This window comes from Salmo salar, chromosome ssa07 (genome assembly GCF_905237065.1).
Source record: "Salmo salar chromosome ssa07, Ssal_v3.1, whole genome shotgun sequence".
Taxonomy (NCBI): domain Eukaryota; kingdom Metazoa; phylum Chordata; class Actinopteri; order Salmoniformes; family Salmonidae; genus Salmo; species Salmo salar.
In genome coordinates, this window is record NC_059448.1 from 34662268 (window position 1) to 34678761 (window position 16494).

At 43.0% G+C, this 16494-nt stretch overlaps 1 protein-coding gene and 1 long non-coding RNA gene across 2 annotated transcripts; one reads left to right on the forward strand and one right to left on the reverse strand.

The window, feature by feature from the left end:
- The first annotated feature begins 6041 nt into the window (after positions 1-6041).
- Positions 6042-7594, forward strand: LOC106609155 (uncharacterized). The gene is made up of 3 exons (XR_006770632.1): positions 6042-6156; positions 6425-6498; positions 6590-7594. It is a non-coding gene; the product is annotated as an uncharacterized lncRNA (long non-coding RNA).
- Positions 7595-7641: 47 nt separating this feature from the next.
- LOC106609107 (zinc finger BED domain-containing protein 4) lies at positions 7642-14324 on the reverse strand. Its single transcript, XM_014207528.2, has 2 exons — positions 13961-14324; positions 7642-12442 (listed from the first exon to the last, which is right to left on the reverse strand). The coding sequence occupies exon 2, from the start codon at positions 12252-12254 to the stop codon at positions 8430-8432; it is 3825 nt and encodes a 1274-aa protein (XP_014063003.1). The 5' UTR covers positions 12255-12442; positions 13961-14324; the 3' UTR covers positions 7642-8429.
- Between the last annotated feature and the right edge of the window lie 2170 nt (positions 14325-16494).

The window sequence follows — 16494 nt, forward strand, 5'->3', positions numbered from 1 at the left end:
CACTAATCTACCTGCTGTCACTACTAGAGGCTTCCAAATTCTACACACAACTGATGTCTTGCTGCTATTATATGATATCCATATACAGCAGTATACATATTTATTTATTTCACCTTTATTTAACCAGGTAGGCAAGTTGAGAACAAGTTCTCATTTACAATTGCGACCTGGCCAAGATAAAGCAAAGCAGTTCGACACATACAACAACACAGAGTTGCACATGGAGTAAAACAAACATACAGTCAATAATACAGTAGAAAAATAAGTCTATATACAATGTGAGCAAATGAGGTGAGATAAGGGAGGAAAAGGCAAAAAAGGCCATGGTGGCAAAGTAAATACAATATAGCAAGTAAAACACTGGAATGGTAGATTTGTAGTGGAAGAAAGTGCAAAGTAGAAATAATGGGGTGCAAAGGAGCAAAATAAATAAATACAGTAGGGGAAGAGTGTAGTTGTATGGGCTAAATTATAGATGGGCTATGTACAGGTGCAGTGATCTGTGAGCTGCTCTGACAGTGCTTAAAGCTAGTGAGGGAGATAAGTGTTTCTAGTTTCAGAGATTTTTGTAGTTCGTTCCAGTCATTGGCAGCAGAGAACTGGAAGGAGAGACGGCCAAAGGAGGAATTGGCTTTGGGGGTGACCAGAGAGATATACCTGCTGAAGCGCGTGCTACAGGTGGGTGCTGCTATGGTGACCAGTGAGCGGAGATAAGGGGGGACTTTACCTAGCAGGGTCTTGTAGATGACCTGGAGCCAGTGGGTTTGGCGACGATTATGAAGCGAGGGCCAGCCAACGAGAGCGTACAGGTCGCAGTGGTGGGTAGTATATGGGGCTTTGGTGACAAAACGGATGGCACTGTGATAGACTGCATCCAGTTTATTGAGTAGGGTATTGGAGGCTATTTTGTAAATGACATTGCCGAAGTCGAGGATCGGTAGGATGGTCAGTTTTACGAGGGTATATTTGGCAGCATGAGTGAAGGATGCTTTATTGCGGAATAGGAAGCCAATTCTAGATTTAACTTTGGATTGGAGATGTTTGATGTGAGTCTGGAAGGGGAGCTTACAGTCTAACCAGACACCTAGGTATTTGTAGTTGTCCACATATTCTAAGTCAGAACCGTCCAGAGTAGGCAGGTGCAGGCAGCGATCGGTTGAAGAGCATGCATTTACTTTTACTTGTATTTAAGAGCAGTTGGAGGCCACGGAAGGAGAGTTGTATGGCATTGAAGCTCGTCTGGAGGGTTGTTAACACAGTGTCCAAAGAAGGGCCAGAAGTATACAGAATGGTGTCGTCTGCGTAAAGGTGGATCAGAGACTCACCAGCAGCAAGAGCGACATCATTGATGTATACAGAGAAAAGAGTTGGCCCAAGAATTGAACCCTGTGGCACCCTCATAGAGACTACCAGAGGCCCGGACAACAGGCCCTCCGATTTGACAAATTGAACTCTATCAGAGAAGTAGTTGGTGAACCAGGTGAGGCAATCATTTGAGAAACCAAGGCTATTGAGTCTGCCGATGAGGATGTGGTGATTGACAGAGTCGAAAGCCTTTGCCAGGTCAATGAATACGGCAGCAAAGTATTGTTTCTTATCGATGGCGGTTACGATATCGTTTAGGACCTTGAGCGTGGCTGAGGTGCACCCATAACCAGCTCTGAAACCAGATTGCATAGCGGAGAAGGTGCGGTGGGATTCGAAATGGTCGGTAATCTGTTTGTTGACTTGGCTTTCGAAGACCTTAGAAAGGCAGGGTAGGATAGATATAGGTCTGTAGCAGTTTGGGTCAAGAGTGTCCCCTCCTTTGAAGAGGGGGATGACTGCAGCTGCTTTCCAATCTTTTGGAATCTCAGACGACACGAAAGAGAGGTTGAACAGGCTAGTAATAGGGGTTGCAACAATTTCGGCAGATAATTTTAGAAAGAAAGGGTCCAGATTGTCTTGCCCGACTGATTAGTAGGGGTCCAGATTTTGCAGCTCTTTCAGAACATCAGCTGACTGGATTTGGGAGAAGGAGAAATGGGGAAGGCTTGGGCGAGTAGCTGTGGGGGGTGCAGTGCTGTTGACCGCGGTAGGGGTAGCCAGGTGGAAAGTATGGCCAGCCGTAGAAAAATGCTTCTTGAAATTCTCAATTATAGTGGATTTATCGGAGGTGACAGAGTTTCCTATCCTCAGTGCAGTGGGCAGCTGGGAGGAGGTGTTCTTATTCTCCATGGACTTTACAGTGTCCCAGAACATAAACAGCAGTGCAATGGAGCAGACCTGGGTCCAATAGATTTTTCACTTTTGGGACTACTTTTGGGACTACTGGGACTACTCATAGTGCCAGACAAACTAAATCAAGTACGTCTTGATATGTATAATGACAGGTCTTTCACAAATCAGTCCACTTACTCAAGTGTATTGATGTGTACCTTTTTGCTGTCCAGTGCGAGGTTGCCTGGGAGTGTGTGTGACGTTAGCTCTATGGCGCATGCAGAGGGAGGTTCGGAGGCAGTTTGGGTCAACAGTTGCGGGACTGTTTTGTCTCACCTGTGCCTCACAGTTCCATCTCATGTTCTACAGCACGAGACCCCTCCCCAATGTATTTGCACTGCCAATAGGTAAGAGACACTGATATATTGTAGACATGATTGTAGTATAAAACTATCTTGGATGAAAATCTAATATACGTAAATTATACTGAAAAAAATGTGTATCAAAATACTGTTGGAGACAAGCCTCATGTAGAATTAAAATCTATAATAAAAATGTCCACCAATGTGTTAAAAGTGCTACAGGAAATTATATATATTTTACATTTCAGATAATGTCCATAATATCTGCATTAATAGTGGAATGATAGTGTTTCACAGTATTACTTACCCGCAGTGTTGTGATTGGCTGTGATATTCGACTATTGATTTCTCCTGCCAAAGTGGCACCTGTTGTCAAAATGGGAAAGCTGTTATGTAGTGGATATTGGATCAAGTGGCCAATGTAAAAATCGCTCTGCCATTTCCTGGTGGCTACAATTCTACACTGTTTGCTCAATTTCTGTGAGAAAAGAAGCACTGAACATTGTAGAGAATCATTGTGCCAAAATCAATGTGAAGTACACTACCGTTCAAAAGTTTGGGGTCACTTAAAAATGTTCTTGTTTTTGAAAGAAAAGCAAAACATTTTTTGTCCATTAAAATAACATCAAATTGATCAGAATTACAGTGTAGACATTGTTAATGTTGTAAATGACTATTGTAGCTGGAAATGGCTGATTTTAATGGAATATCTACATAGGCGTACAGAGGCCCATTATCAGCAACCGTCACTCCTGTGTTTGGGGGTAGAAGCTGTTTAGAAGCCTCTTGGACCTAGACTTGGCGCTCCGGTACCGCTTACCGTGCGGTAGCAGACATAACAGTCTATGACTAGGGTGGCTGGAGTCTTTTGACAATTTTCAGGGCCTTCCTCTGACACCGCCTGGTATAGAGGTCCTGGATGGCAGGAAGCTTGACCCCAATGATGTACTGGGCTGTACGGACTACCCTATGTAGTGCCTTGCGGTCGGAGGTCGAGCAGTTGGTCCCCCCTTTGCTGCTATACCAGCCTCCACTCTTCTGGGAAGACTTTCCACTAGATGTTGGGACATTGCTGCGGGGACTTGCTTCCATTCAGCTACAAGAGCATTAGTGATGTTGGGTGATTAGGCCTGGCTCGCAGTTGGTGTTCCAATTCATTCCAAATTGTTTGATGGGGTTGAGGTCAGGGCTCTATGCAGGCCAGTCAAGTTCTTCTCTGTGCAGGCCAGTCAAGTTCTTCCACACCGATCTCATAAACCATTTCTTTATGGACCTCGCTTTGTGCACAGGGGTATTGTCATGCTGAAACAGGAAAGGGCCTTCTCCAAACTGTTGCCACAAAGTTGGAAGCACAGAATCGTCTAGAATGTCCTTGTATGCTGTAGTGTTAATATTTCCCTTCACTGGAACTAAGGGGCCTAGCCAGAACCATGAAGAACAGCCCCAGACCATTATTCCTACTCCACCAAACTTTACAGTTGGCACTATGCATTGGGGCAGGTAGCGTTCTCCTGGCATCCGCCAAACCCAGATTAGTCCGTCGGACTGCCAGATGGTGAAGCGTGATTCATCACTCCAGAGAACTCGTTTCCACTGCTCCAGAGTCCAATGGCGGCGAGCTTTACACCACTCCAGCCGACGCTTGTCATTGTACGTAGTGATCTTAGGCTTGTGTGCGGTTGCTCAGCCATGGAAACCCATTTCATGAAGCTCCTGAAGAAATAGTTATTGTGCAGGCGTTGCCTCCAGAGGCAGTTGGGAACTTGGTAGTGAGGACAGATGATTTGTACGTGCTTCAGCACTTGGTGGTCTCGTTCTATGAGCTTGTGTGGCCTACCACTTCGCGGCTGAGCTGTTCGTTGCTCTTAGATGTTTCCACTTCACAATAACAGCATTTACAGTTGACCGGGGTAGCTTTAGCATGGCAGAAATTTGATGAACTGACTTGTTGGAAAGGTGGCATGTTATGACGGTACCACGTTAAAATCAGTGAGCTCTTCAGTAAGAGAAATTCTACTGCCAATATTTGTCTATGGAGATTGCATGGCTGTGTGCTCAATTGTATACCCGTCAGCAACGTGTGTGGGCGTCCACATACTTTTGTATATATAGTGTATTTTAGGAGTCTTCCAGCAGTTTCTCTGATGGTAATCTTGTGCAGTTAAAGGTCTGTTATGTTTTCTCCCTAGTCCTGTTGGCGTTCACTGCATGGATGGGGCAGAGGTACGGGTCTTTCCTCTGTCTCTCTACTCTCGTCATCATCATGTTTAGATCAGAACTGTCTCTCTACCTGGGTCTGATGCTGCTCATGTCATTACTGAGCAGAAGGCTAAGGATCCTTCAACTGCTCTACTATGCCATTCCTGCAGGTGCTCTGTCACTATGTAAATCTGTTATCATAAAGACTAATTCTGGTTCTGGATAACTACAGGGTGTGCAGGCTTTTGCTCCAGCCCAGCACTAACACACCTGGCTAAGCTATAGTAGTTAGATGAGTCGGGTGTGCTGTAGCTTTCCTGGAACAAATGCATACATACCCTGTAGTTTTTCAGGATTAGAAGTGTTATAAATGTATTATCTCTTTTAGATGAACGTCTAATTTTGTCTTCTGTCTCTTTCAGCTTTGACTGTCGGCATTGACTCATTCTTCTGGGATAAGCTGATTTGGCCCGAGGGCCAGGTACTCTGGTACAACACCATCCTGAACAAGAGCTCCAACTGGGGAATATCCTTCACTTCACTCAATGCCTGTTATAAACTCATAACAATGTTCATAAAGTCAACTAATTAAATCATTCAACACAGCTTTAGACACCTGCTTCTCCTTGATCGATTCTGAGTTAGTATAAACGTTTGTGATAATATTATGAAAGTAATGGGTTAATTTTCCACTCATCACGGAGAGCCCACTTTTGACCTGAAAACAACAACTTCCTACCTTTCCTTGACTTTCTCCCCCAGTAAACCGCCCCCTTTCTGTGGTATTTCTACTCTGCTCTGCCCCGTGCTCTGGGCTGCGCAGTGCTGTTCGTCCCCTTAGGCCTGCTGGACAGACGGACACGCACCCTGCTGCTGCCTACTATAGGATTTATCCTGCTCTACTCTTTCCTGCCCCATAAGGAGCTACGCTTTATCCTCTACACCTTCCCTGTGCTGAATATAGTGGCTGCACGGGGCTGCTCCTTCATGTAAAGAGAAAAAGGCTGTTATTGGCATGATTGTTGTCTGTTCAGGGAGGTCAATTTAGTATAATAATGTTGCAAAAACATGATTAGTGCTTATTTTGACATTTTTGGCCTTCAGGATGTTGGAGTCACAGTTCAATTGTCTTTCAGGGGACATGTGTGATGGACCTTAAAAAAGTATGGACAGAGAAACCACATTATATAATAATGTTGAAAACCTTTTAATTCTCGGTCCAACAGTCTGAACAACTACCACAAATCTTGGATGTATAAACTTGGCTCCTTAATCATGTTTGGCCAGTTGGTGACAAATGCTGCATACTCCAGCATATCTCTGTTCGTGTCCCATCACAACTACCCTGGAGGCCGGGGGGTGCAGGTACTGCATAAACTAGTACCATCTACATCAGGTAAGAGCAGTGATGTAGTAGAGGGTAAATGCACATCAAGGCTGTTTACACGCCTTTCTTATTTTGAGCGAGCGTTTAACCAGCTTTTGCGGAAAAAGTATAGTAGGGAGCATTAATTTACTCGCTGTTATCAGTGTTTAACCACTATCACTTCGTAAGAGGTTATACATTTTTTGTTATATCATATCTGTTATCAAATCAGACAGGAAAATGTCATGGTTGCAAAAACAGATTTAAAGGTTGTATGTAATCCATTGCTTCTCCTCAGATGTCTGTTCATATTGATGTATTTGCTGCCCAAACTGGAGTGTCATATTTCTTAGAACTGAACAGAAACTGGAGGTTAGTTTGACTAGGTATTCTATTCTGGAATATAACTGTTTCCAACCTTCTAAAGGCATTCTAAGGATTCAGCTTTGTGTTCTATTGTCAGGTATGACAAGAGAGAAGACATTGGCCCTGTACACCCTGATATGAAGACATACTCCCATGTTCTGATGGAGGCCAATGCCACCCACATTGCACTACTCAGACTCCCACGTGCCTTTGGCCTTCATCCAAGGTTACAGCAACATGACCTTGAATGCCTTTCGGTTTCCTTTCTTCAGTATAAACTTGGGAGACAAACTGGTGTTGCGAGAAAGAGTACCTGACCCAGAGCATCCAAGTTGAACTGAGGAAAGTGATGTAGTTTTTCAGGATTTAGTATTTTCTTATGACCAAATTGTAAATAACTAAAACTAAATTGCAGTGTATTGAGTTCTGTTTTCAATCACTCTTTTGGGATATAAGGTGGTTGGAACCGGATATTGGTAGGATACACTGATAGGATCACCTGCTTTGTCATTTACATATAAAAAAAAAAAAGAAGTGTCTAGGCCAGCTTAGATCTCCATTCACATGCAAAGTGTATACAGCTCTTTCATTACTTCAACTGAAAATGTTCCATATCCTCCAATTTTACTCCACCAAACCAGGTAACTGGTTTAATGTCTAACACTTCCTCCAAACGAAGTGGTCAGTTCAATAACTGCCATCCTTCAAAACAGTGCATTTCTTTTTATCTGAAATAAGTTCAAAGAACTCATTATGCTAGTTCTCCATTTAATGTTTTGTATGTATTTATAGTTTCCTATATGAACAAAACAGCTCATGAGCTTTGGAATAAAACTGAAGAGGAAATGCTTGTTGACTTACAAGGAAGTACTTGTGCCACTTGAGGCAATATTACATGCTTTGAGACCACTTTTCAGAAAAGTTACATTTAAATGTTGCAAATAGACATTCCCTGGTGACTGTTTCTCCATGTGTGTTTTCCCTACTAAACATGACCCTGACATCACACTAAGTGAAACTGGCAGGTAGTGCCTTAACATTTCTAGTAAGAACATTTTCTGTTGCCAAACATTTTGCTAGTGTCCCCTATCAAACATGGCAATTTTTGTACACAAAGCAGAAAAAAAAAAAAAAACAGGAACAAAAGGATTACATAAGAAACCTTTTATTTACAAATGACCACAATTTGCATGGTTCCAGTCTGAATGCTTCCACATTTATGAAATTAAGTTCAACAATCATTATAACAAATGTACAGTACATTTTACTTGACAACCCATAATTTAATCCCTTGAAAATAAATGTCATTGTGCTAAAGACATATCAAACAAATTGCTTCTGAAAAAAATACAGCAATCTTGCATAATATTAAAATATTTAAGCAAGTTAAAAAAAGCAATTTCTAAATCGACAGTACCATGAGCCACATTCATAATTAAATAAATAACACACTTAACATCTTTCAGTCACAGCATTTATTTTTGGGCAATGTGTTCATTTAGAAGAAGAAAAAAAAAAACAGCATCTTTTTTCTAATATTTTAAGCCATTTAAATTGAAAGACTTGATTTGCGCATCAAAGTATTTACAGCATTTTGACCTGAATTAGTTTTGGATAAGGCACAAGGAGAGAGAAGACAAACAAAATTAAGACACGAACAAATATTCACAACCCCTACCGCTAAATGCACCCCTCCCTCCCTGACACTTTTCACTGAGTCTCTGACTGATGCAAGTTCTAAAGTGTTGACAGTAGTACACAAAATGCAATTAAGAATAACTTCATTAACAATTCCAAATGCGCTCATGTTTTGAAAATGAAGCTCAGTGTATTGTTTATTCTCCTTTAGTTGCCCCTGAATCTAAAAAGTTACCCTGTCATTTCACAGTTCTATGAATTGGACCTTGCTAAGGAGCCTCATAAGCAATGGTTTTAAATCAGTGCTGATAATAAATTAAGGGTAGGTTGACCTTCAGAAAGAGAAGCCCCTCCATGTTTTCTAGTAATGGCATGGGCTGATTCAGAGCGCAGTTCACACTGGCTGTGCTGAACAGAATCTCTGCTGGGACAATGCTGGGAGGGCAGCCCACGTAGCGGACAGCGACCTTGGCAAGGTCAGGCCATAGTAACTTCTTCAGGTTCCAATAGTCTAGTGGATCACAGCTTTGATCAAGTATGTCCTCCTCCAAGTATTCCAGCACTGCCAGCTCTGATGATTTTGGCTTGTCCTCCTGTTTTATCTTGTGTCTGATGTCATCCATGAGCGCCCAGAGGTTGTCCTTGTTTGAGGGAGAACCGCTTGATGAAACTGGGACCTCTCCACCACATCCGTTGGATAGTGAAGGCTTTATCTCAATTGAGGTAGAAAGGGACACCTGAAGTTCACTGATGAGGTCTTGTTTGCATTGCTCCGCCTCTTCCTCTGTGAACAAGGAAGTCTTGTACCGCGGGTCCAGCATTGTCGCCCAAGTGTACCTGGGGTCGTGTAGGGTCGACGACATCCTGCTCACCATCGCTTCCTTCAGAGACTTGAGCATGTTGTCGATGCCCATCGTCTCGTCAAAGAGCATGTCTATCTTCCGGTTGAGGATGTGGATCAGTGGTATGACTTGACCCAAAGTAGCAGTGCGATTGCTCATCTCCCTGCAGGCCACTTCGAAGGGCTTCAACGCATTGCATACCGACTGCATCACTTCCCACTGGTCGCAACTGATCATTTCCCTGAAGTTGCACTCTACTGACATCCCGTCAACCGCTTTCTTTTGTTCCACCAGACGTTCAAGCATGAAGAAGGATGTCCTCCATTTTGAGGGAACATCCTGGATGAGGCAATTTTCAGGTAGCTGGTAAACCTTCTGCAGTTCTGCCAACTTCTCCTTTGCTTTGTCTGAGCGATACACGCGTTCGCAGATCTTCCGAGCGTTGCTTAGAAGGTTCTGGACCATCCTCTGACTCTTTATGGCTTCATTCACAATTAGATCTATGGTGTGACCAAAGCACTGCACGATGACATGGTCATTGTCCTCCAGGACGTTTGCAATAGCATTGTTGTCGGTTACAGTGAATCCTTTCTTCAGCCCTAAGGAGCTGATCCAGGTGTCCCAGAAGTATTCGAGCTGCTTCTGTATATTGAGCGTGTCATGGTCACAGTCTATCTGTGACACACTGAGGAGAGCGGAGCAGTGAAAGTCCTCACCCTGAGGTCTAACACATGATTCGTATGAAACCCAGTGGGCAGTAAGAGTCAGAAATTCCCGAGTCTGGCTAGTGACCCAGATGCTTGTTGTAAAATGGACAATACCACTCTCAGCCTCTTTCAGGTGTGTGAGAACAACCTCCTTCACCCTCTCATACATGTCTGGTATGGCAGTGCTGGTGAAATACGAAGAGGAGGGTAGAGAATATTGGGGTTGAAGATACTCCAGTAATCGGTTCAAACCAGTGTTCTCTACTAAGGCTGATGGCTGAAGATCCAGTGCAAGCATTTCGGCAACGAGTTTGGTGATTATTTTGGCAACCGGGTGGTATTCATCAAATCTTTCACAGTTTTCGTCATACACAGAAGAAGTGTCCATGAGTTCGTGTTTAACGTGAATTTCAGCAGACGGCACATCACCTGAGATAGTACTGTTACTTTCAAGAACATTTCCATGAAATCTCTGCATGTGCCTGAATAAACAACTAGTACCGAGGTTTGTTGTCTTTTTGCCCCGACTTATTGTGCGGCTACAGTGCAAACAAACCACCTTAGTGGGATCAGAAGGGGAAATAGAAAAATGATTCCACAACTTTGATGTCTTTTTACTGAATACAGAGTTATGTGGCTTTTTCTCTTTGGCAGGGCTGTTAGTCAGTTTGGCTGGAACAGCCTCAGCAGCAGAGAGAGTAGCGTAGGGATGAGGTGAGGAGTCCTTATCATTTGTGCTTTTTTGGTTTTTGAGGACATCAGGGTGCCTTCTCATTAGATGCCTCATCAAACAGCTGGTTCCGAAGTCTCCCCGTTTCCCCCGGCTTATGACACAGGGGCAGTATCGGCAGAGGGCTTTAAGCTGATCCACTGGAGAGACAATGAAATGGTGCCACACTTCGGATTTCACACGTTTCATGATTTTTTTATTTTGTTGGAAAATTGAACTCGCCGGATCCTCTTTCAGGCCTGAGCCCTCTAGAGACAGATCACACAGTGAGGGAGGTAAAGGAACATCCTCATCTCTAAGTCCAAAGCAGAGATTGAGGGAGGAATCCTGTTCTGATTGGTTTATTGTATCAGACTCCTCCTTCACATCCATGCTTTCATCTTTGTTATGGGGCAGTTCGTCAGATATTGTTTCTGGGGAGGATGGAGCGAAAGGGGATTCTTTTTTAATCTCCACTACTGAGTCCTGATGCAGCTGAGAGCGAGACAATAGAGTTGATGGGTTTGTATATGGTGGTGGGATGTTCGAGCCCTGTCCATTTTCTTCAATGACAATTTCTCTGTGGGCTCTCCACATATGGCGAATCAGACAGCTTGTGCCCAGGTCCTTTCCATTTTTACCCCTGCTAAATTCATTCATGCAGTGTATGCATACTGCTTTGGAACTGTCAGCAGGGGACAGGTAGAAATGCTTCCACACAGCTGATCTTCTACGAGAACTTGAGTTTTTGGGAGTTGCAGCGAGGCGCTCACACCCACCTCCATCCATCACTTCTTCGTGGTTGTTGTTGGAATGTGAGGATGAGACTATGCCAGTGTCGTTTTTGGCACCCTTTTCGAGTTTTGGTAACACTTCTTTGGATGATATGTCAGAGCCCTCTGCTGAAGAGGTGGACGGTGAAGAGTTGTTTCGTGAGGCAGGAGTAGTAATGCTAGCTGCCAGGCTTCCGTTATTTGATGAATTTGAGGGGGGTATTACAGATGAGGCAACTGAAGCAGTCAGAGTATTTGAGGAGAGGTCACCATCTTGTAAAAGCACAGTGGGGTGAGCCCTTCGTACGTGCCTCATTAAACAACTTGTACTGAGGTCCTTCTCGTTCTTACCTCGACTGAACTCTTTCATACAGTACATACAGATTGCTTTGGTACTATCGCGTGGAGATATGCAGAAATGGTTCCAGGCAGGGGATTTCTTCCTGGGATTAGCGTTAGTGGGACTTCTCATGGATGACAATAGGCTTTGAGTGACAGCATCCATTGCAACATCATAAAGAGTGCTTGTGTACCCACTAAGCATACTACTGTAATCATCTGTATTGTCATCTGTATCATCTCTAGTAACAAAGGGGCCTACAGAACTATCATACGATAACCTTTCATCCTCTTGGGTCCCCGTCATACTGTTTGGATCCTCCTCTTCCTCATTATTATGTTCAGATGTGCCATTTTCTATCTTGACCTCAGTGTTTAGATTTAGGATTTTGTTTGAAATGGCTGGAGAAGTAGGCCTAAGAGAGTCTTCTTTATCACATGCCTCATCCGCTTCATTGACAGACTCATTAATTGTTAATTGTCCATCAACCTGAGAAATAGATAAATTGTCTGGTTCCTCCTCGTGAATAGAAGCCACGGGGGAAGAATCTTTAGCCCGTGTTTTAGACGGACAAAAGGTTTTTGCGTCTGCAGTGTCATGGGGGGTGATGCTGTATGATTTAAACACGTAGCCATCTTGCCCCTCAATTTTTAGACATGTTCCTTTTGCCTCTCTTTTCTTGTTTTCTATGCCATTAGTTTCTGAGTCTACTACATCTTCACTCTTAAGAGAGAGGTCTTCCTCTCCGTCCATGTTAGCCGACCAAAGTTCTGGGAGAAAATCAAATGTTCTTATCTAACGCAGCTTGCCAAAAGTTCATGAGTGTGTGAGCATTTCTCACACCAACGTTTCAGTCTTTGTCCAGATCAGGAGCAAGCTTGTAGTCCATTTTCTCTATTTACGAACATGTCAAGAGAAGTTTCCACCTTTTATAGTAGGATCTGGAATGAGAGAGAAATTCAATAAAACATTTGATATTTCAGCAAATAGCAGATAATAACAAGTTGACAGACTAGAAACTGTTTATAGCATGTCAGGCTGCAATCCAAAGGTCCTCACATTACCCCTAAAACAGATGTTTTAGGTTATATTAGCCATGCTTAGCAGTATGACAGTGCAGAGTTCTACCTGATAATTAATTGCACCCATCTGGTGTCCCAGGTCTAAATCAGTCCCTGATTAGAGAGGAACAACAACAAAAAATACAGTGCAACTGGCTTCGAGGTCCAGAGTGATACTAGCCTACCATTGTTTAGGTGGTATCCCACCCAAAACATGTATATTCAATTGGTTTCAATGTTGCTTCCAGCAATGACACATTTTGGGATCCTTTAAGCCTAATGTATGACAAAATGTATAGTCTAACATTCATTGGTGACATGTTATCAATATTCAATGTAGGTATGTTGATAATATAATGTAATTAAATCATGGGAGTATAATTTCCCAATTTATGAATGAAAAATAGCCTAGAACACAATACACAACACATTGTTATTGGGTATCAAATTAATAACCGGTTTCATGGTTGCCACAGAAAGTAAACCTTTTATTAGCAACAATGTCTTTAATTTGCCTATAAATTAAACTGCTTATTTACACAGGGATATTGAGGAGTGTTCTTTAACTAACTAACTAACTAACCCAGAACAAGAGACAAATGGGGAATTAATCGTTATTCATGCATGCAGCCAGTCAGCCAGCTAACGTACCAGCAAACCACAACGAATGTTATGTTTCACCAAGACTGCAGCAACCACAGACATAATCCGATCGGATCATAATTATGTCTGGAATCTAGACAAAACAACTAGAGTAGTATCATACTGCTTTTTCTAACTAGAACGTTATCCAACTGCTAATGAGCTAGTTAGCGTGACAGCTAACTAGTTAGCTTGACAGCTAGCTAGCTACAGGAGCCTTATTTCCTGATACAGCGTTAGTTGGATGGCTAGTACTTTTCCGGCTAGAGTTAGCTAACGACCAACATCCAGGATTAAGGTGTGACACATTGATTTGCTTTAAAATAGTAGTTATTTCACTCAACTCATAATTTGGAGCCCATTGAGTTAATGCTAAGTGCTAACCTTAGCTAGCCAGCCAAGTTAATAGCAATGCCAGTGTCTGAGGTTAGCTGGTTAGCTACACAAAAAACATGCACACACAATATAGGTTTCTAAAACAGAAATCGGAAACCACAAACCGACTATCCTTTCAACTACATATATGAAGCCGCCTGTGTATTAACTGGCAACAGTGTCCGATACAGTACGGAACCTGGTCGTGCCAGCTAGCTAGGCCATACTGGGCATAACCTATCTGGTGAGACAGAACCAGATCCTTCCCTGGTAATGGAACAGAAGAACCACAGACCAACCGAATCAGCCCAGCACATTAATCACGACGTTATTTTAACAAAAATAACCCCTAGAAATCACAGACCAAGATAGTATACATACCTTGAAATCTTAGTGTATAATTCACTGGCTTTCTGTTACTAAACAGTTAAATACGACCCATTTGATTGATCCAGAGGGGGATTTACTTCGTCGCTTTGTCTCCTAGCAGTTCACATTCAGTTGAAACAAGTCCACACAGCGTCGGACGGAAGAAACACGCGTTATGATGTCACTGAGTTGAAGGGTTTTCCAATATGGCGACGGGGACAATAAAAAAAAACACTAAAAATTCGTCGATATTGCAACACTTCTTAATAGATCGATACGTGCATACTAGTTCTTTTCAGACGTTATGATGCATTGTTTGCATATGCCATCGCCAATACAGGGACAATAATCAATTTTCCCAACGGTGTTGTTTGTTTTTCTCCTGTTATTACTGCTCTTAAATTTTAACCTTACCAACGGGGTTTCTTGACCTGAAGTGTCTCTCCCAGGGGCACTGAAATCATCACGGGTGGGCATATGGTTGACACAACAAAACTCGACACATTTATGAACATATTTGACTTGTCTTATTTCTAGAAACACAGGCATAACACATTGTTATGAAAGACTTGTATAATAGTCATTGTTCACTAATCACTGCTGAGAACAATGTGAATGTGAAATCTAAATGTGTGGAGTGAGTCTAAATTTAGACTGTCTCAACCAGCATGAAACACACATTAAATGGGAATTTGAATGTTAATACAGACTGAATTTAGAACAAATTACTAGGCTGCATGTATGTAAATCCTCATGCATGCTTTGAGGCTTCACAGGATAGGGGGCAGATGGGGCCAAAGATGGTGTATAGTTTACTCTGGCCATTTGTGAACATATTTGAAAGGTTTCTGTCTGTGAAAGCTTCCGCACTTCTCCTCGACCCAACCTGGGCTCGAACCAGGGACCCTCTGCACACATTAACCACTGACACCCCACAAAGCATCGTTACCCATCGCACCACAAAAGCTGCGGCCCTTGCAACGCAAGGGGAACAACCACTTCAGGTCTCAGAGCTAGTGACGTCCCTGATTGAAACGCTATTAGCACGCACCACCGCTAACTAACTAGCCATTTCACATCGGTTACACTCATGCGAGAGAGGCTAAATCTTGCTCAGAGGTATTTTAGTTTTTTTATTAGGATCACAATTAGCTGTAGCGAAAGCAGCAGCTATTTTTCATGGGGTCCACACAAAACATGAAACATGACATATTACAGAAAATGTATAGACAAGAACTGCTCAAGGACAGAACAACATATATTTAAAAACAGAACACACAGCCTACAGTGGGCGAAATAAGTATTTGATCCCCTGCTGATTTTGTACGTTTGCCCACTTACAAAGAAATGATCAGTCTATAATTTTAATGGTAAGTTTATATGAACAGTGAGAGACAGAATAACAAACAAAAAAATCCAGAAAAATGCATGTCAAAAATTTTATAAAATTATTTGCATTTTAATGAGGGAAATAAATATTTGACCCCTCTGCAAAACATGACTTAGTACTTGGTGGCAAAACCCTTGTTGGCAATCACAGAGGTCAGACGTTTCTTGTAGTTGGCCACCAGGTTTGCACACATCTCAGAAGGGCTTTTGTCCCACTCCTCTTTGCAGATCTTCTCCAAGTCATTAAGGTTTCGAGGCTGACGTTTGGCAACTCGAACGTTCAGCTCCCTCCACAGATTTTCTATGGGATTAAGGTCTGGAGACTGGCTAGGCCACTCCAGGACCTTAATGTGCTTCGTCTTGAGCCACTCCTTTGTTGCCTTGGCCGTGTGTTTTGGGTTATTGTCATGCTGGAATACCCATCCCCGACCCATTTTCAATGTCCTGGCTGAGGGAAGGAGGTTCTCACCCAAGATTTGACAGTACATGGCCCCGTCAAATGATGCGGTGAAGTTGTCCAGTCCCCTTATCAGAAAAACACCCCCAAAGCATAATGTTTCCACCTCCATGTTTGACGGTGGAGATGGTGTTCTTGGGGTCATAGGCAGCATTCCTCCTCCTCCAAACACGGCGAGTTGAGTTGATGCCAAAGAGCTGCATTATGGTCTCATCTGACCACAACACTTTCACCAGTTGTCCTCTGAATCATTCAGATGTTCATTGGCAAACTTCAGACGGGCATGTATATGTATTCTTGAGCAGGGGGACCTTGCGGGCGCTGCAGGATTTCAGTCCTTCACGGCGTAGTGTGTTACCAATTGTTTTCTTGGTGACTATGGTCCCAGCTGCCTTGAGATCATTGGCAAGATCCTCCCGTGTAGTTCTGGGCTGATTCCTCACCGTTCTCATGATCATTGCAACTCCAAGAGGTGAGATTTTGCATGGAGCCCAGGCCGAGGGATATTGACAGTTCTTTTGTGTTTCTTCCATTTGCGAATAATCGCACCAAATGTTGTCACCTTCTCACCAAGCTGCTTGGCGATGGTCTTGTAGCCCATTCCAGCCTTGTGTAGGTCTACAATCTTGTCCCTGACATCCTTGGAGAGCTCTTTGGTCTTGGCCATGGTGGAGAGTTTGGAATCTGATTGATTGATTTC